The sequence below is a fragment of the Harpia harpyja genome, unplaced genomic scaffold, assembly GCF_026419915.1.
Source record: "Harpia harpyja isolate bHarHar1 unplaced genomic scaffold, bHarHar1 primary haplotype scaffold_39, whole genome shotgun sequence".
NCBI lineage: Eukaryota > Metazoa > Chordata > Aves > Accipitriformes > Accipitridae > Harpia > Harpia harpyja.
In genome coordinates, this window is record NW_026293320.1 from 765,628 (window position 1) to 786,056 (window position 20,429).

The following is a 20,429-nucleotide window of genomic DNA, read 5'->3' on the forward strand; positions in this document are numbered from 1 at the left end:
CCTGGGCACTTTCCAGCACAGACCAGCTCCCCATAAACTCTTCCCACCTCCCCTGACCTGTCTCCACCTCCCCTGCCCTCTTCCCACTGCAGCCCAGTCTGGCATGGCCCCACAGCAGTGCCCACCACAGGGTGCGGCAGAGCTCTGGGCACTCACCCCACAGCCCCAGACCCTCTGAAGGGCACAGCAGCTCCTCAGGGGTGGAGAAGGGTGAACCCCAGGGCTGGGGGGCTTCTGTGGCACAAGGCCTGAGGAGATCCCCTTGTATGATGGAAATGCTGCTATGGAGGCCAGCTCTGTCACACAAGTGCCCACTACCTGTCCTTGCCTGTGGTCACAGGCCTGCCACACAGCAGGACTGTAACCAAGCTTGAAGAGCACTCAGGCGTCCCACCAACCCAAGGGTTCGGAAGGAAAGCATGGAAGTGGGAAGAGAGCAGCTTGGGAAAGACCAAGCGCTGGTGCTCCCTGGCAGTGCTCCTGTGCCGGGACTCTTTTCTTCTTCCCCTCTGCACACAGGCACTGCTCCCTGCAGCTGCAGAGAAGGTCTTGGAGGAAGGATCTCAGAAGAACAAGTCACTGCAGGGCCCTTTATTTTGGTTAAATACACAGACGGTACAGCTCCTCATTTGCACAGCCTCCAGGGCACAGAAAATCTGGATAGACTGTGACTTAGAAACTGGAGGAATAAAGACATGTGTTTGTGGAAAACACTCAGATAAGTAAAGCAAAGTGAAATAGAAGGAATAAACCATACTCAAAATCACCATAAAAAGATCATCAAAAGACAGGTTGGGTCTGTAATGAGATATAAGTACTATGCAGAAGACAACAGGAACTTTATTGCTTCTGAAAGTATCCAGTCATTAGTTTTCTGAGGGCATCCTTGATCTCATGGTTTCTCATGCTGTAGATGAGGGGGTTCATGGCTGGGGGCACCACCGAGTACAGAACTGCCAGCACCAGTTCCAGGGATGGGGAGGAGATGGAGGGGGGCTTCAGGTAGGCAAAAAGGCCAGTGCTTACAAACAAGGAGGCCACAGCCAGGTGAGGGAGGCAGGTGGAAAAGGCTTTGTGCCGTCCCTGCTCAGAGGGGATCCTCAGCACAGCCCTGAAGATCTGCCCATAGGACAGCACAATGAAAACAAAACATCCAAACGTTAAACAGGCACTAACCACAAGTACCGCAACTTCCCTGAGGTAGGCATCCGAGCAGGAGAGCTTGAGGATCTGGGGAACTTCACAGAAGAACTGGTCCACAGCATTGCCTTGGCAGAGGGGTAGTGAAAATGTATTGGCAGTGTGCAGCACAGCATGGAGAATCCCACTGCCCCAGGCAGCTGCTGCCATGTGGACACAAGCTCTGCTGCCCAGGAGGGTTCCGTAGTGCAGGGGTTTGCAGATGGCAACATAGCGGTCATAGGCCATCACGGTAAGGAGATACAATTCTGCTGACATCAGAAAGGTAAACAGAAAGACCTGAGCAGCACATCCTGGGTGGGAAATGGCCCTGGTGTCCCAGAGGGAATTGGCCATGGATTTGGGGACAGTGGTGGAGATGGTGCCCAGGTCGAGGAGGGCGAGGTTGAGGAGGAAGAAGTACATGGGGGTGTGGAGGCGGTGGTCACAGGCTACAGTGGTGATGATGAGGCCGTTTCCCAGGAGGGCAGTCAGGTAAATGCCCAGGAAGAGCCAGAAGTGCAAGAGCTGCAGGTCCCGCGTGTCTGCAAATTCCAGGAGGAGGAACACAGTCATGGAACTGCTGTTGGGCATATGCGTCCTCTGGACACGGGAGACTGTCCAAGGAGGAAAAGGCAGTGAGAAGTTACCAGAAACATCTCTGAGTAAAACCAAAGATATTTCTCATAGACCCTCCCCCTGTCAAACACTCACACTTTTTCCTTCCTTAGGAGAATCTTTCATTCTGCCTTTGGTCTTCGGCTTCATTTTCTGTGGCTCTTTGTGCTGGAGCAGGGCCTCTGCCCATTGTCTCTTGAGGAGTCGACCCAGCCCCACTGCAGTGGGTATATGGGAATGTGGCGGGGGGGCTGGGTTTGATATTCAGAATACATCAGATAAAATCACAGCTAACACAGGAGGGTTTGTCAGCATCTGCACTCCCAGTGTTAAAGAAAGTGGGTGGCAGAAAGAAGTTTTAGGGGCTTTGGGGTTTTTTACCTACTTTCCCCATCCTTCCCTGTGAGTGTTCTCTGAAATCAGAAATCGTACGCATTTCTACTGCACTCAGAGTGACCAGCTGTGAGACATGAGAGGCAATGGGATTCACAGTGGCTTACTGAGAAGTGAATGGAATTGGTTGGGCTTGTTCCCAGCTACCTTGTGCTTGCAGTTTTCTCAGATGGAGGGTGATCACACTCCCATGGTACCAGTAAAAGCCAGCAGACACTACTGAAAGGAGAGGGACCCACTGCAGACTACTAAATGCCTCACCCTTTCTCAAGGTCTCAACACCCTGTTTCTAGCCAAGGACACACACGGCTCATTTCATCAACCCAACAACATTTCCTCAGTCATAGCATCTCCACACTTCTCTTTGTGGGCTTTCAGATAACAAAAAGATGCTATGTGAAGATTTTCATGCTTAAGGACAGCTCACAGCTTGGAAAGACACCCCAAAGAGATAGCCAATGTCCTAATGATTACATGTAATCTAGGGAAAACCAGCTCATTCCCCAGCCCCACAGACTGCATTGCCCACAGCCCCACAGGTGAAAGCTGGGACACCTCATTTCCATGGACACACCTGCATAGGAGGACCCACAAGGTCAGAGTGTAACTCTGCAGCTGAAACACCCATTCCCAGAGAGCCTGACAGCAAGGATGAAATAACAATACAAACAACACAGACAACTGGAGAAACATGGGAAAATGCAGTGAGGGTCTGGCTGAGAGAGGCAAGCAGGGAGGCAGCTGGGCACTCAGGAAAGTTCTGCTTACTCAGCTGTTCAGACCTCCTCCCAGACACCAACATTGCCAGGCAGATGCTCTCAGCCCTGAGCTCTGCAGGGGGAAATGGGCACGTGGCTGGAGAGCTGCACCCACGGCTCTGCTGGAGTTCTGGCTGCTGAGGAGATGGTTCATGCCTTGGACCCCCCAGCTCTGAGGGCAGAGGCTTTGCTGGGAGGGAGAGGAGGCAGGGGAGCTTGCTCAGAGAAAGGGGTCTGCACTGGAGGAGATCATAAAGAATTTTCTGAATGCTCCCTCCCACAACATTTCTGCATTTTGTTTCCTCTCATCCCCTGATCATATTCCTGTTGCCTGGAGATTTTTTCCTGGGAGATGTTTTCCTATCCCATTTCTTTTCCCTGTGAGCACTCACAGACACCATCCCAAATTTTGCACACCTATCTTGGACCTACAGAAACCTGCCTGTTTGCAGAGCACTGGCTGGGTGCATGTTCCTGTTTGCAGGTGCAAAAGGGCAGCTCAGAACAACCCTGATGGGTCCAGAAAAGGGGGTGCTGTCCATAGGCAGAGCAGTGGCTCAAGGCACTTTAACAGCCTCCTAGCAGACCTACTGATCACTGTGCCCCGGTACACAGCCCCCTGGGGTAGAGGGACCCTGCTCTAAAGGACAGCTCAGGGGGGTGCCCTGCACAAATGCCTTCACACCCCTGCAGCCATCCCCGGAAAAAGGTAGCTGTCACGCCTTGTCCTTCTGGTGGTGCAGCAGGGAATTCCTGCTCTGGAGCACATCCTTCTTGTCTGCTGTAGAGAAACTGTGAGTTTTACTTAGAGAGCTCACAAGCTGTGGATTGTGCCAGCTTTTGGAGATCCCTTCAGGATACTCTTGTGCATTGCCCTGCAGTCAGAGACCTACCGTGTGAAGATGTGTCCTGCAACAAGCCCTCCTCTGTCCTCCAACTGCTGACTGCCTTTAACCTCCCTCTTCCTCACTCCTCTCCCCTCGGTGCCTGCAGGCAGTGCCCTCAGCCCTGCTGCGCTTTGCAGAGGAGCTGCTCCTGGGCAGAGCTGTCTCTCTGCAGTGCTGTCTCCTTGTAAGGAGCTCGCTCCAGCCCAGCAGCCCGGCCCAGCCCAGCAGCAGAGGACCAGCCCAAGGCACCATTTCCTCTGCCTGCTCTGGGCTCCCTGAAGATGTCTCTGGAGCTCTGGGACTGACAGCTCCTGAAAGGCACTGGGGACACCCCTGGGGAGCATGCTGCAAAAACACCTGAAGTAATCACCAACAGTAGAGAGAAAGATTGATGATTCCAGCAGCATGGTTTGCCCTGCCAGAGTGCGGTTCTCTGTGACAGGTGTCAACGTTCCCCTCTGGACATCGATATTCTTCACCCACAAGAAAAGGGACACACAGACAGGGCCAGGGAGGGGCTTGGCTTCCCTTGTGCAGGCCAGGGATTCAGGTGAGGCAATGCAGGCTTCTCATCCTGACCAGGAAGCCCTTGGGTTGAAGCAGGACTCAGCTCCCCGCTTTGACTCCACAGACCCAGAGGAGCTGGGAAGCCTCCTGCTTCAGTTCAGGTGTGCACAAAAGAGTTGCCAGGGTGTGAGCCCTGCTCTGAGCCCCTTAACTTTAGTCACTGGGGACTCAGGTGCTCACATACAGATACTTTGTGATGACTGAGGTGCCAGAGGTGGTCCAAGACATGTGCAAGTGTTTATAAGCCCTGATGGAAAAATCTCTGAGAATAGCCACCTCCTCCCTGAGCATCAGCTGAGGGCCAGAGGGGGAATGGAGAGATCTTGGCCACCCACAATGACATCAGATGTTTGGGGCACCTGAATGTGCCTTGTAAAATACCTGAAAAGCCTCTAGTGCCATGCCAGGTGCCTGGGTGGCAAACACAACTCCACTCAGTAGGCAAACACAGCACCCAACCTCCAGGAAAGCCATGCCCTCTTAGAGCTGGTGGGGGGCAGACACCCCAGGGCATCCCAAAGGGGTCCGGGGACTACGTGCCACTACCTGAATGACAGCACCACGGCATTGATGCAAGGCCATGCCATCTACACCCGTGGTGATGCAGGGCTGGGAAGCAGATCACAGCAGGGTGCCCTCCCCTGTGCCTGTGTTCTCAGTCCCGGGCTATTCTCCTCTCTCTGAACCTCTACTCACCTGCCTGATACTAAGAAGAGGGAAGCTGATAAGAATAGAATCACAGACTCACAGGATCATAGAATGGTTTTGGTTGGAAAGGAACCTTTAAAGACCACCTAGTTCAAACCCCTTGCCGTGGGCAGGGACATCTTTCACTAGATCAGGTTGCTCAAAGCCCCATCCAACTTGACCCTGAACACTGACAATGATGGGGCATCCACAACTTCTCTGGGCAACCTGTCCCAATGTCTCAGCACCCTCACCATAAAAATTATCTTCTTATGTCCAATCTACCCTCTTTTATTTTAAATCCCTTACCCCTTGTCCTGTCACTACAGACCTTGGTAAAAAGTCTCTCTCCATCTTCTTAAAAGCCTACTTTATATATTGTATGGCTGCACTAAGGTCTCCTGTCGCAGATCCTGGTTTAGAATGATGCCAAGCACACCAATTATTTGTCGCAGACAGGCGATTTAGACTGCTTAAAGAATCACTGCCAGAGGTATCAGCTAAAGTGGTTGTCTTGAAGCTTAACAAAGTTTGATGGCACGGTTCACTCTATCACTTACTGCACAAAGGATCTAACAATGATTCAAAATTACCAACACAGAATCAAAGGTACCAATACAAAAGCTGTATAGAGCACTATCATACCAGGTTATATGTGATATTGGTCACTTCCCAAAAATCTGCAGACGGTAAGAAGTCTTTCAGCCTCGAGAACCTTGAGAGATGTCCCAGCTCAAGGGGAGATCACAGCTGTGCAGCCAGCTGCTTAGCAGGGAGAGCTCAAAGAAGACTCACTTAGGCTGTCATATTTATGGCCTAAAGTGGTTGGCTCATGGCCAAATTACATGCAACGGAGAAGGTATGCATGAGACTCCTTGTACCCACAACTTTCTTTGTTCCTTGACAAATGACCCATGGAGGAAACACCTGCTATTCATGTGTTAATCGCATGCTCGCTGTTCCAGTTTCCAAGCCCATATGCATCAATGTTCACCATGTCACTCTCTTCCTGTGTGGGTTTCCAGAGAACAGCTTGGAACCACAGAGGTTCTTGGTCCTGTTATACCTAGGCCTTTACCTCTTTCGGAGCCTGAACCAAACTACCACTAGTTTGGCCAAAGAGTCGAGTGCATCCATCCCAGGGAATCAGCTCCCTCCGATTCCTGCCACAAACCCATGGGTGGTGGGAATCCTCTTGCCTCAGTTCGGGTGTGCACTCAATACGGTCCTCTGAAGACTGGAAGAAATCACATGTCCCTCCTATCTCCAAGAAGGACCCAGGGAACTACAGGCCAATCAGCCTTACCTCTCTCCCTGGGAAGGTAATGGAGTAGCTAATCTTGGAAATATTTGCAGGCACATTGTACTGGTTTTGGCTGGGGTGGAGTTAATTTTCTTCATGGGGGTCCCTATGGTGCTATGTCTGGGATCTGTGACCAAAAGAGTGTTGAAAACACACCAATGTTGTAGCTATTGCTGAACCGTGTTTGCGCAGCACCAAGGCCCTCTCTGTTCTCTCTCTTCCTCCCCAGTGACTAAACTGTTTTTCTTGGTGAGGGAAGAGCAGGGCATGTCATTTAGCAAGTCAAAGGTTTCCACTGTCTATTGGTGTCCATGTCCACATCTTGGTAGCGGGGGTGGTGCAGGGAAGGCCTCTGTGAGGAGAGACGAGGGGCTGCCTCCATGCCAGACACATCTGGTTCCAGCTGCCTCCAAAATGCACCCACCACTGGCCAAAACCTGAGCCCATCAGCAAAGCTGGGGGAACCTCTGTGAAGGTATATTTAAGAAAGGACACAACTGCTAGAGTGGGAGAGGAGCGAGGAGAAAAAGTGTGAGAAACAGCCCTGCAAACACCAAGGTCAGTGAAGAAGGAGGGAGTGCTCCAGGTGCCAGAGCAGATGGTCTCCTGCAGCCCATGGAGAAGACCACAGTGGAGAAAGTAATCCCTGCAGCCTGTGGACGACACAACACTGGAGATGTTGGATAATTCCTGAAATAGTGGCTTGAGGAGAGCCCATGCTAGAGCAGGTTTATATCAAAGGACTGTAGCCCATAGGAGGGAACACATGGGAAAAGTGTTAGAAGGATGGAGCAGCAAAGAGGAACTGGTATGGACCGACCACAACCCCCCATTCCCCACCCCCTGCACTGCTCAGGGGGGAGGAGGTAGAAGAGTTGTGAGCTAAGGAGGGAAGTTGAGCAAGGGAGAAAAGGGTGGGGAGAGGCCTTCCATGGGGAAGGAGATAAGGTCTTCCTTATTTCCACCAGCCCCACACTTCTTCCACCCTCCACCTTTGCAATTGCACATGCCTGGTCTGCCCACGTTTCTTTGCCACTGTCACGTTTGTACAAGGCCCACACAGATCTTGAAACACACCAGTGTAAGCTGGCCTCCACCAAACCTGGAGCCCAGCTGGCCTTGGAGACAGGGAGGGGCCGGGTCCCCTCTGCCCAGGGCTGGGCACAGCTTTTCCCTGGGAACCTCCCTGAGGAGCTCTCCTCCTGTGTGTCAGCCTGTGGCCTGGCATGGGCAAGGGCTGCTGGGGCAGGGCTGAAGTAGCTCAGCTGGGAGAGCGTTAGACTGAAGATCTAAAGGTCCCTGGTTCAACCCCGGGCTTCGGCAGTGATTTGCTCCCTTTCATTTTTGCACAGCCCATCTGCCACCTTCCAGCCTGCCCCAGCCCTGCTTGCTCCTTCACCCCTTGTCAGAGCACTGTCCCTGCCTTGTAGCTGCAGATCTGTGGCGAAGAAGGAGCCTTCCTCCAGCACCAACAGTCCCCAGCCTCCCCCTGGGCAGGACTCTCCATTCAGTGCTCCTCTGGGTTGCTCTCCAGCTGTCCCTCCTTCCCTGCTCCACACGGATTGGGATCTTTCCTCTGCAAAGACCCCCTCTCTCTCCTGCTTGTCATTCTCGATGGTGCACAGTCTGCTCCCATCCTCATACACCTCCTCCACCTGCTCCTCAGTTCCCAGACCTGAGGCCACCATCCCCCCAGTCCCAGGGAGAGGCACTCCCTTGAGTTGAGGCCTCAATGGCATCCTCCTCCCTCCAGAGGTCTGTCACAGCGAGACCTCTGATGTGCCCAGGACAGCTGAGAAAGCCGTGCTGAGGATCAGCCACTGTAGTGCCTGGGCACCAGTGTTATTTAGTCACACACTGTCTTGAGCAGAGTTTCTTGGCCCCGCTGCAATGATTGACGAAACACCTATGTGCTCCTCTCTGGGCATCTGCAGGGAGATACAGAGCACAGCGGGATCCCTCTGGGGCCCCACATGAACATCGCTCTGCATCAGTTCATGCCTACTGCAAGGGCACAAGTTGGGACACAAATGCCAGCAGTGGCTCCCCTGCGGTCCAGCATGGAAGGTCACCAACTCTCACACCGTCTCTTCACAACAGCCCCAGCTCAACCACTCCATGTTATTTTTACTCTCCAAATTTACCCTCTTCTGCATGTCCTGGCATCCCATACACTTCTGTGTTCTCCATCCCCCCAGCACCAGACCCAGGGCCCACAGCACAAGTGTCTCAGTAGTCCCCAGTTCCCTTACTCAAACCTCCTCACCCACCAGACTGCACTGCCCAGCCCAGCTGCAGCCCCTCACAGCCATCAGTCCCTGCCCAGAAAAAGAAAGAGCTGCTCATGAGCAGCTGGGGTCTGCAAGGGCCCAAGGCAGCAGGAGCAGCCCATGGAGACTGGGGTCCTGGCAGAGCCATCAAAGGGGTAATCCCAGCCCGTGTGCCCCAGCAAGTGGCTCAGCACCCTGTGCCAGGGCAGTGGGGAGCAGAACTGCCTCCTAACCACTGTGGGAGGTGATCCATGGGCCATGATACACCCTGGGGCTGGCCAGGGTGTTCACGGCATGATGGAAAACTTAGGGCTCACTTCTGTGGGGCTACAGCCCAGGGCTCGCCCCGACACAGCAGCTCTGCCACGGCCTCGGCCGTGTTCGACCAGCGTGGCCCAGGCAGGGCCTAGGGGAAAGAACGGCCAGGGAATGCCGGGATGAGGAGATGGGTGCTCTCGCTGGGGTGCATCACGGGAACTTGCAAAGGACCATTTTGATGGAACCTGTGGCTGGCGGGATGGAAATGCCAGCAGGAATATTCCCCAGGGACCGTGGGCTCTTGCAGCCCCACAGCCTGACCCCAAGACTGCTGTCCCTGAGATGTGTCCCTTCCCCACCGCCATGTCTTTGTGCTCTTCTCCCCCCAGTCAGCCTCGGGGAGACACCCCAACACCTGGGCAGGCAAGCACCAGCTCTGGCTCAAAGCCCCAAAGGCTTTTAATAAGAACAGCGTAAAAACAGGGTCCTAAAAATAGAGGAAATGCCCAGCTGCTTCTGCTGCCTGTGGGAAAAGGGAGACGGGTCCCTGGTGCTCACAGCTCTCACAGCTGCACAGACCTCTCCTTCCTCCTGGCTGCACCCAGCCCCACGGCAGGGACGGGCTCTGCTTGCCCTGGCATCAGGGACTGTTGTGCACTGAGCTCCGGTGTCACAGCCGTTGTGTCCTCAGGGGGATGTGCCTGAGACCCCTCTTCAGCATCGTCATAGCCTGTGCTCTCTGGGGACAGGGACCAGGCATCTGCCTCAGCTCCAGTGGCCCCGGCACTTCTCTGGGAGCGCAGGTTTGCCCCTGCAAGCAGCAAGGCAGGCCATTGCCCATTTGCCCCCTGGGGTGCCCCTCCTGGCCTCTACATCACCTTCCTCCCTTCTCCTCACCAGTCCTGAGATGTTCCGCTCCCTCTCCCACCTGCAGACCCCCAGGAAAAACTCCTGGGACACGTTCCTTCACCCCAGGAGGTTGGGCGCTCTCTCAGGACAGCACCAATTCATCCAGCACCCAGGAACTGGCAGCGCTATCTTTCCCTCTCACCTCTGGGTGCATCCCTGGGCCCTGCTCCCTCCTCTGGTGCCCTGGGCATCTCCCAGTCTCCCTGCCCAGACACAGGATCCTCCCCAGGGTCAGAAACCTCCCGGGCATCATCATAGCCATCCACTGGGTCACCTCCGGGCAGCACAGGGATGCCTGCAAGGAGAGGGGAGCTGGTGACAATGAGAAGATACACATGCAGAGCAGAGGATGGGAGGATATGCAGGGACACGAGGCTCAGACGGGGGTGTTGGCAGCACCACAGGAGACCCTCGTGTCCTCCCCAACTACAACAGTGACACTCAGTGACACCGCTGTTCTTCACATGCCTGCAGGGAGGAGGCATCCACTCCTTCCCACACCCTATTACCTGGTGCTGACCCCAGACCATCCTCCTCCTCGCTGTCCCCAGGGTAGGGCTGCAGATTGGTCAGGAACCCCTCTGAATAGGAGCCTGGAGAGAGGTGCAGCAGGTGCTATGGGAGTGTAGTCTGCTGACCCAGGCTGTGGTCAGTGCTTCTGGGGACAGGGGACCCACAGAGCCAGGGCTGAGTGAGGAGGAGGGCTCAGGACTCACCCTGCCGCCCTGGGACAAACCCCATCTCAAAGGGACTCCCAGAGCTACCCCAGGACAGCACTTTCCCTCAGCCCTCAGGTGTCACCCAGGGTGCGGGGGCAGGCAGAAAGGGGCTGTCCCCCACTTGGATGGGAGGAACTGGTGGGGAGGAAGCTCCTCTCTTGGGCCCAGGACCTGGCTGCTCTCCCCACAGACCCCACAGCCCCAGTGCTGCAGGGACCATTGGCCATGGGACTGCAGGGGGTCAGCCCTGAGTGGCGAGGCAAGGGGAGAGAGCCTGGCAGATGTGCCCCCTGGGAGAGACCCACACCCACCTGAGCGACTGAACCTCGCCTGCTTCTCCCACGCCGGGCTGTAACCGATCTCCTCATACACGGCCTCAGGGAAGGGCTCCCAAGCTCTCCTGGAGCCTGCGGACAGTGGCAGGGCTGGCCCAGGGACAGGCAGAGAGGGGACAGGATCCTGCTCTGCCCCCCCAGCTTTGGTCCCCTGGGCCAGCAAAAGGCTATTGCCGCAGCACAGCCCCACTGCGCCGTCTGGTTGCCGCTACCACCTCCTCAGTGAGGGCAACATCCCCATGGAGATGGTCTGGAGCAGTGACACCCTTGCACTGTCCCCTCAGAGACAGCCCTTGTGCCCCTCTGGCCCCTGGGTCAGGTCCCTGGTGCTGAGCTTGGAGCAGCTCCCACCTTTCCTCTCCCCCTCTCTGCCCATGGATCTGTAGCAACGGCCCCTGCCCTGCCGGGAGAAGGTCAGGGTTGGACAGAGGAGCAGCCTGGGGGGCCTGAAACCATGGGTCTTGCCCCTGCTGTCCCACACTCCTCCTGGCATCTCCCCTGCCCCAGAGCCCCCTCCAGAGCTGCCCACAGTGCTTGCAGCATGACGTCCTCATCTGTCTCCTCCCTACTCCCTTCTGCCCCAGCCCAGCTCTGCCATTTCTGTCCTCGCCCCATCCCTAACTCCCCCCGTGTCTGGACTCTCTACCCCTTGCTGCTGGTGGCCCACGGTCAGGCAGTCAAAGGGGCGGTACTTGGGAATGAAGGCAGAGCACACCCTTGTCCTCCCGGCTCTGCCTGTGCCACTCACTGGCACCTCACAGCATCCCTGGCCTTGCCGGGAGGCTTCTTACCCCGGTGCCGCAGGGGAAGGACCCACCTCTGCGCCCAGCCCTGGCGCTTCGCAGTTGCCCAGCCAGGAGGGCCAGGAGCAGGCAGAGAAGGGCCCCCAGGACGATGCAGATGATGATGGGCAATGAGACTCTCCCGCTGCTGGTTGGACGGCCCCGCGTGGGATCTGCACGGGCAGGAACACAGAACGGGCAGCACCAGGCCTGGAGGAGTTGTGGGGCCAGCACACACTGGTCCTGACCCCCACTGAAAAGGTGGTGAGGGACCCCAGGGTGTGAGTGATGGGGAAGCTCCCACCCCACTGGGTAAATGACAGCCCTCCCCAAACCCCACACCACTGCCCCGGTACTTCTTTTGGGGGAGTTTCACACCCCAGCAAGGAGCCCCTTCCCTCTGGCTGTGGGTCACAGCCTGGCCTCATGAAGACCCGGTGCTGGTGGGGAGGACAGGTTACCTGCTCGGGGGGTTGGTGCTGATGTCCTGGGTGCAGCTGCAGAGGAGAAGGAGAGCTGGGCTGAGAGGGTGGGTGTGAGGGTACCACCAAGCATCCTCTCTGAAACACTCTGTGTGTGTGCGCACTCGCACACATCTATGACTGACACATCGCACCCAAATCGCCCCTCCTGTGGGGCTGGTCAGGGTGGCTGGGACAGAGCCCAGGGCCCTGCTCTGGGTATTGGGCAGGATGACGCAGGCAGCCCGGGAGATGCCCCTGGGGGCTGCAGGGCCCTGCGGGCAGAAGCTGGACAACATCCAGCCCCACAGAGGCTGCTGCCCAGTTGGCACCAGGCTCCCATGCTCTGCAGGGATGGCCTGGCTCTCGGGAGCTCTGGGGCTGTGATGGGACCCAGTGGGGAAAACATCTTCCCCAGCTCCTTGCCAATAGCCCAGCAAGGGGTCCCAGACCTGCCGCTCACCTGAGCAGTTCACGGCAGCGTCCTCCTTGTGCCGGCAGGCACCGCTGTCCCCAGGCCGGGCCCAGCAGTCCTGCAGAGACGGCTCTGTCCCCCGGCACTCCACCTGCTCCAGCCAGATGGGGCCCGTCCCCATCCCAAACGCAGCCTCATGCAGGGCAGACACCGCGGGGCCACAGCCCAGCTGCCTGCACGCCACCTCAGCATCCCGCATGTCCCAGGAGTCGTCGCACACCGTCCCCCAAGAGCCACGGTGCCACACCTCCACTCTGCCCGAGCACCCGTCCTCACCTCCCACGGCACGAATCTTCTCCCTGTCTGGAGAAGGCAAAGACCTCCCACAGCACCGGGACAGCAGGCAGAGGCCTGCCGGGTGAGAGGGGCATGCGGAGGAGCAGCTACCTGTGCAGCTTGTGGAATCTGGGCACGCAGTCCCCAGGGATGGGGGCGTTTCTGGCCGTCTCCCTGCAGAAGGCAATGCTGCCGTGAAGGGGCTGCTGAAGGGGGGGTCATGCAGCAGAGAGCAGGGCTGAGCTCTGCTCGTGCCACCTCACTCATGGCAGCAGCTGAACCCCGGTCATTCGGGGGACATGCATGGCAATGTGGGGGACCCGGACTGCTCAGCCCCAAAAGGGACCCTGCTTCACAGAGCAGCAGGAGGATGTCCATGGAGGGGACAGTCCTCGGAGCCGTGGCTGGTCTCTTCTGAGACCTTGCCTGGAGACACCTCTGCCTCCCCTGGGCGCTGCTGCGAGCCCAGCTGGCAACTGCTGGTGAAGGTGTGGGGCTCTGAGACCTGAAATCCCATTTTTTGCCACCAGCAGCAGCAGAGTCTGGCACATAAAGAAAAAGTTCCTACGGGCCGTCTCTGCATTTGACCCTGCCTAGGAAAGAGCAGGAGTTGAGGAGTAGCTCGGGTAGCTTGGTGCGCGGGTAGCTCAGAATTACCATTGCAGGTGATGTGGGTCTCATCTTGCAGGTCATCGCATGACTGAGGATCCCAGGGAGCCGAAGGACACTGCCAGAAGGAGCTGTTTCTCTCCCCACACTGCACGTGATCTAGCCAGGTGGGGCCAGACGTCCTGCCGTAGGGCCGTTGTGTTTCTAGGGACCCTTCATCCCCGCAGCCCAGCTCCTTGCATGCCAGCAACACCGTTTTGCGAGTCATGGAGTTGGAGCAAACGCTGCCCCACGTCCCGTTATAGAAAACCTGCAGGCGCCCAGAGCAGTTGTTGCTGTTCTCCAGCCTCAGGGCCATGAACTCTGGGAGGAAGGGCCCCAAAGGGGAACAGGCTGGTCTGGGGCTGTGGGAGCAGGGATGCCCCTAACAGCCCCAGACCCTCAGGCAGGCAAAGGCATGGCCAGCAAGTTCCCCTTGCACCCATTGGCAGAGAGAAGTCCCTGACGGACAGAAAACCCTGCCCTCCCTGCTTACCCTTGGGGACAGCCGAGCTCCCCAGTGGGACTGAGGGGATGCGTGCGTGGGTGTCTGCGGGATGGGCTTGGGCAGGGGCTCAGAGGCAGCCAAGGACAGCCCCGGCCATTGCCAGCTCTCCCCTCGTCTCGGTCTCCCCGGGCAATGGGCTCCCACCACAGCTCCCGGCACAGACCTGAGCAGACGACTCCTGCGTCCTCTTTGTGCCCGCAGTCGTGCTGCCCCCACGACCCTGCTGGGCAGTCCCAGAGAGAATCTTCGGCCCCGGAGCAGTTCACGCCATCCAGCCAGATCTGACCAGAGCCTTCCCCGAACCGAGCGGAGCCAACCGCCTGCACTGCCCCGCCACAGCCCAGCTGGTGGCAAATGACGGTGGCATCTGACAGGTCCCAGCCATCATCGCAGATGGTTCCCCAGCTGCCCTGGTAGTAGACCTCCACTCTCCCAGCACAGCGCCCGGGCCCATTCACCAGCCGGACCTGCCGGCTCCCTGCAGTGGGAAGAAACCCCAGCTGCTGTCAGGGGCCGGCGCCCACCCAGCCCAGAGCCTGGGGGGCCTCTGCAGTGTCACTCACCCCAGCAAATGACTCCCACGTCCTCTGCAGTCCCTGCCGCTGCTGAACTCTCGGGCAGGGAGGTGTTGCAGAGGGTCAGGTTGGCCTCGTGCCCTGCGCACCGGACCCCTCGCAGCCCCACGGGACCCGACCCTCTCTGGGGCTTTGGGGGCTTGTAGGCTTTCTCTGCCTCTCCGCACCCTAGCTGCTGGCACACCACGCTGGCCTCCTGCACGTCCCACTGGTCATCCAGGACTCTGCCCCACGTCCCACGCTGGAGGATCTCCACTCGCCCGTCGCACCGGCTCCCTCCACCCACCAGCCGCAGGGACGCGGAATCAGCTGGGCCTGGGGAGAGCAGCCATGCCCCAACCCTCAGCAGCACCAGAGAACCCAGAAACCTGCAGTGCCTCTCAAAGCTCTGGGACCCTCACGGTGTCCTGAAGCTCACCCGCCCGGCCCCAGCCCTCTGCAGTGAGCTTCAGGAGCAGGTTTCCACAGCATTTGTTTCCCAGTCCCTGAGCCTTCCTGAGCAAGACACTGTCTTTGCTTTTGCTGGGGTAGAGCCACTCAACACGTCCCTGCTGAGGCAGCTGGGGCAGCTCCCACAGGAGGGAGAAGCAACCAGTGGAGTTACCCAGGGACAGGCAGCGCCAGGAAAAGCCTTGCCAAACCTCAGCGCTGACACCAACACTGTTGAGACACGGGGCACTGCACACGTCTCTGCCCCTCTGCATGCCTGGGGATCATGGACTGGGAGCCTGTGTCCCTGGCAGGGAGCAGAGCGAGGGGGGCCTTTCCGATCAAACAGGACAAGTTTGGGACTTGCGCCGACTAGAAGCAAGGGTCCAACTCTGCTCTGCAGCTCATATCCCAGCTCTGCTGCTGCTGCTGCTGCCGGGGGCACCCGAGCAGCCCCTGCGGGTGTGGGATTGGGCTCTGAGAAGGACTCTGTGGGGCTAGGACAGGGCTGTCTGCAGCCAGAGGGATGGAGCAGAGCCCCACAGCCCTGTCCTGCAGCATGAGAGCAGAGGAGCCCAGGCCTGGCAGTGGCCCCGGGGCATGAGCTGCTGCCCCAGGGGCCAGAGACACCTCTCCCAATTCAGCACTCAGCTCTCCCACATCAGAGCAGCCAGTCTGAGCAGACAAAGCTCTCCAGACCACTGCTGGTGAAGCCAGGGTTTCTCCAGGGAGAAATTCACACTCATGCTGCCATGGGGTCCCCTGCTTTGGTGGCCACGTCACATCCAACGGGCAAAAGGAGTTAACGCAGCATTTTCCCTGAGCAGCGCTCACCTGAGCAAATGACAGCAGCATCACTCCCGTGGGAGCACAAGGCCCCCAGAGCAGTCACTGGGCACTGCCCCAGGTGGCCTTCAGTCCCGTCACAGTGAAATGAGTCTCTCCAGAAGGGGTGGGTGGCTCTCCCAAAATGACCTGGCCTGGGAATGGACTCGGCAAACCCGCAGTCAAGGTGACGACAGAGAACATGGGCGTCCAAGAGATCCCAGTGGGAGGCACAGAGGGTGCCCCAGGTCCCCAGCACCTGGACCTCCACCCTCCCCTCACACGCTGTACTGCCGTTCACCAGCCTGAACCCTGTGAACTCTGGGAACAGAGAAGGGTGAGAAAGGACAGACTTGTGCTTTTGCTCCCTCGGGAGGCAGAGGAGAGGCCAAATGGACGCCTTTCCTTTCTCCTCCTTCTGCACAATTTTAGGGCTGCAGACAAACATTCAAGGTCAGGTCTAATGGGGCTCTGAGCAACCTGATCTAGGTGAAGATGTCCCTGCTCATTCCAGGGGCGGCTGGACTAGATGACCTTTAAAGGTCCCTTCAAACCCAAACCACTCCATAATTTTATGATCACCCCTTCTGTCCTCCCCTCCAGCACAGCCCTTGCCCTGCTCTCCCGTCCTCAGCACACCCCCGGTGTTGAACCCCCCACCCTGAGTCCTTACGTGTGCAGGTGACACCGACATCCTTTGCGTGGGAGCAGGGCTCGCCCCTTGGGGATCCCCTGGGGCAGGAAGCAAGAAGGGATTCATTCCCCACACACTGCTGCTCTCTGTCCCAGATGGGACCATCCCCTTCTCCAAAGTGAGCTGCCCCAGCGACAGACAGGGCTGTGCCGCACTGCAGCTCCCTGCAGACCACGGTGGCAGCTTTGGGACCAAAGTCTGAGTCACAGACGGTTTTCCACTGGTCCCCATCACGGATCTCCACTCGTCCTGAGCAGGGGCTGTTGTCTCCAACCAGCTGGACAAATCCTGTAGCAACCAAAGACCCCTGTGAGTTCCCAGAGCCCTCTGGCAGTTAGTTACCTGACCACAGGCCACCTAATCTCTAAGGTGGCTGCAGACAAAGAGCCCCGCAACCATCCCAGCAGCTCCCACTGGGTGCCGATGGCACAAACACACCAGAGCCCTCCTGCTGCTCCTCAGGCATTAGCACGGCTCTCGGGGGCTGCCTCCTCTCCCAAACCCCCAGCCGCAGGAAATGCTTGTACAAACTGGTGCCATCCTGCAGACCCTGGGCTGCCTGGCACTGGCCCCAGGCACTGCAGCACCCAGAGCACTGGAGCCCAAGGAGGTGGGCCGAGCCACTGTTGGCTGCTGCAGCCTGCTCTCCCCCACCAAGCTCGCAGCCAGGCTTAGGAACCCCTTGGAGCCACTGGAAATGCACCCCGTTCCCAGGTGGTTCTTGGGCCATTGAGGCACTGCTATTAGAGGGGACAGGGTACAGATGCGGTGCAGGTGTACCTGCTGTCGCCGTCTTCACCAGCCCCTGGCTCCAGCTCCTGAATGAGGAGGGGGTCCTCAGCCAGGGCCAGAGTACGCTGCCAGGTGTGCACTTCCCCGGCCAACAGCTGGGTAGAGGGCAGGAGAGCGGGCAAAGGAGCAGCCCTGGGCTGACACAAGCTCCCAGTGCAAGGACGGGCACCAAGGAGAACCAGAAAGTGCTGGCAAATCCCCAGGGCAGCCAGGGGCTGGGGTGGGCAGGAGAGGCTGGGCAGCAGGTCAGCACTGCCTGCACAGGGTTGTTTCCCTGTGGGCTGCCTCTCATGGGGTGAGCCTGGAAGAGGAATGAAGTGGCCACGGGCCACCCTGTTCTTCTGCCCAAGCCCAGTGCTCCTCCCCTCTAAGCAGCCCTTCTTCTTTGGGGGACTCATGTCTGCCAGGGGACACAACCCAAAAGTCCCTGGCCATGTTGGGCCCTTCCTCAGGACTGTGGGCGGCCATGTGAGCTGCTCTCACTGCCTCTGCCATGGTGAGACCTGGTCCTCGGTGCTGCCAGACAGGTCCTGGCTGAATGGGAGGAGAAAGATGGGAACCAAAGGAGACTGCGGAGCAGGGCGCGGCATTCATCTCCCAGCCGGAGGCTCCGATGGAGGGTGGGCTGAGCCACGTCCCAGGCCAGGCAGTGGTGAGTTCGCCCGGGGTTTTCCTCAGGGAAACCAGCAATGATAGTCACAGCTCGGCAGTGTGCCTGGCCACACCGGGACCTGCTCCAGTACCCTTCCGTTGTTCCCTGAAGGTGCAGCCAGGTCCCTTCCCCCATCCTGGCCACAAAGGTAGGGAATGGGCTGGCCCCTTACCTGAACACGTCACTCCAGCATCCAAACCGTGATCACAGTACTTTCGAGTCCATTCTGTGTTTGTGCACTCAGACAGGGCAGACTCGGTGCCATCACACTGTACACCAACCATCCAAATGGGGCCAGATCCTGGCCCAAAGCGTGCTTCCTGATGAGCTTCAAGAGCAGATCCACAGCCCAGCTGCTTACAAACCACTGCAGCATCACTCATGTCCCAGAAGACACCACACACAGTCCCCCACTGGCCCTTTTGTTTCACCTCCACTCTTCCAGCACAGCGCCAGCTGCCACCCTCCAGCCTCACCTCCGCAGCTCCTTCAAACACCAACATGGGACCAGTCAGAAGAACACCGAGCCCCAGACTGCAGGTCTGGGAGCCCCCCTGCCCACGCGGAGTCACAGGCACCGGCATGGGACCCCTCCCCCTTCCACGCTGTCCCCGGGCCGCTGTGGGAGCCCCTCCTCTCCCCACGGGCTGTGCAGGCTGGGGGTGCCCAACGCCAGCCCTGCTGGGCCATTCACCATCTCACAGCCCTTGGTACCTCCTTCCACTCCAACAGCCCCATGCCCACCTCCACACTGCGCCCCCAGGCCATCCCCAGGGAACCATCTCCTCCCCAGCCCAGCACACCCTGCACAGCCCCGTGCCCCCAGGCCCACAGCTTCCCCTGCCCACCACCTGCCCTGGCACCACCCAAACCCACACCACACCCCGAGCTTTCCATGTCCTCAGGGAGCACCGAGACAACGCCAAGGATAACCCCAATGCATGTCCCCTCCTCGCCCTTGACATCAGCCCAGCCCCTGTGCTTGGCCAGGGCCCCTAGGAAGGAAACTTCTCTGCCACCTGTGGGTGCAGACAGCCCCGTTCCCTTCTCTCTGTGGGGCACAAACTGCCTTCCTGGGGTCGGGGCTCCCCTGGAGCCTGGGGGCAGCGAGCAGCACACAAACCCTCCAGGGCACCCTAGAGATTGGCTGTGCCCTGGGGATCACTGAGTGCTGCCATCACCAGCTGGGACACCGCCAGCCTCAAGAGTACAGCACTGGGGAGCAAGGGGTGCCAAAAAGGTAACCCAGGATGGGGTGTCTATAAATGCAGCCAGGCATGGGCTGCCATAAACACAGACAGGCCCAGGGAAAGAGAGAAGGTCCATGGGCTTGAACACCTTCTGACCCTTGTCTCAGGGGAGCCTGGAAAGGAACCGCATTCCCAGAGGGATCCCTACGATCCCACTGGCCCCAGGAAGTAGGATGAGGGAACCGGCACTTACCCCTGCACATCTGCACCCAGAGGAGAAGCCACAGCACCTGAGGGAACACGAGTCCCTCTGTCCCCATCCTGAGAGTCCTGCCCTGTTGGCACAGCCCTGCTCCACCCCACTCCCTGCCACGGCTCCCGGGGACTCACGGGGACAACAGCGATGGGAGGGTTATATATCTCTGCAGATGCCGACCCAGCCACAGGAGGAGCCAATCAAAGCAGCAGCACCTTTTTAGACATTATCGGGAGCCATCTCCCCTCCGACACAGCCCAGCCCACCAATGAACTTCTCCAGCGCCATTCATGACCATATATGAGAGATGGCTCCGCTAGAGGTGTCACGTCACTGTGGTGGGGGGGCGTCACAAGACAGGGCCAGTTGTGGAGGGGAACAGGTTTTTCACCCCCTGAACCATGCCGTGTGGACTGGGAGCACTGAGCATCTTGTATTCCTGGCACATCCAAGAGCCCCAGGTGCGAGTCTCCAGCCACCCCTGTGCCATGGGAATCACAGGGCTGAGACTGCACTGAGGGCTGTGTCAGGAAGGGAAGGAAACAGCTCCTGCCCCTGCTTCAGACTCCGCTCTGCTGGGAGCAGCAGCTGGGAAAGGATCTTGGCCAGAGGAAGAGCTCCATTCCACGAGTGCCAGCTCGTTCATCCCTCCCCAGAGAGCCCCATGGTGGGTCCCCCGCAGAAGCTGGAGACAGAGCTGGGACATGTCCCTGCCCAGCAGCAGACATGCAGCCCAGAGGCTCAGTCATATCCCTGACTCTTGGCATGTCACCGAGGGGCCGTTATTCCCCACGGGTGGCTCGGGACCTGCAGCCTGCAGGTGCACAAACCACAGCCCACGTGACCTCGCAGCGCTCCCCGTGCTCCGGAGGAAGTCTGTGGTTTCCTCCTGGCGCCGTGCCCAGGCACATCCCTGCGGTGCCCCCGAGCCACCCCTACCCCGACTGCTCCAGCCAGGGCTGCAGGGGCTGCTCCTTCGGCCT

The 20,429-nt window shown here is 58.4% G+C and overlaps 2 protein-coding genes across 2 annotated transcripts; both read right to left on the bottom strand.

The window, feature by feature from the left end:
- Window positions 1-840: 840 nt before the first annotated feature.
- Window positions 841-1,815, bottom strand: LOC128138371 (olfactory receptor 14C36-like). The gene has a single exon (XM_052779662.1). It carries the CDS (start codon window positions 1,771-1,773, stop codon window positions 841-843), a length of 933 nt encoding a protein of 310 aa, XP_052635622.1. The 5' UTR covers window positions 1,774-1,815.
- Window positions 1,816-2,216: 401 nt separating this feature from the next.
- On the bottom strand, window positions 2,217-18,768 carry LOC128138333 (antigen WC1.1-like). The gene is made up of 15 exons (XM_052779629.1): window positions 18,715-18,768; window positions 17,832-17,882; window positions 17,337-17,443; window positions 16,995-17,293; window positions 16,712-16,844; window positions 16,536-16,594; window positions 15,872-16,183; window positions 14,597-14,923; window positions 14,197-14,511; window positions 13,535-13,849; window positions 12,989-13,051; window positions 12,579-12,904; window positions 11,701-11,875; window positions 10,860-10,955; window positions 2,217-2,257 (listed from the first exon to the last, which is right to left on the bottom strand). Exons 1-15 carry the CDS (start codon window positions 18,766-18,768, stop codon window positions 2,217-2,219), a joined length of 2,673 nt encoding a protein of 890 aa, XP_052635589.1.
- Window positions 18,769-20,429: the final 1,661 nt, after the last annotated feature.

Excerpts from the sequence above, each read along its gene's own strand:
- LOC128138333 (XM_052779629.1), bottom strand. The coding sequence starts at position 18,768 with ATGGCCTGGGGGCGCAGTGTGGAGGTGGGCATGGGGCTGTTGGAGTGG. Across the intron at positions 11,876-12,578 it reads ACTGCTCAGGTGAGCGGCAG|GCCTGGTGCTGCCCGTTCTG; the intron begins GTCTGGGACCCC and ends CAACTCCTCCAG. Across the intron at positions 2,258-10,859 it reads GGCGAGGTTCAGTCGCTCAG|CTGGTCACTCTGAGTGCAGT; the intron begins GTGGGTGTGGGT and ends CATGTCTCACAG.
- LOC128138371 (XM_052779662.1), bottom strand. The coding sequence starts at position 1,773 with ATGCCCAACAGCAGTTCCATGACTGTGTTCCTCCTCCTGGAATTTGCA.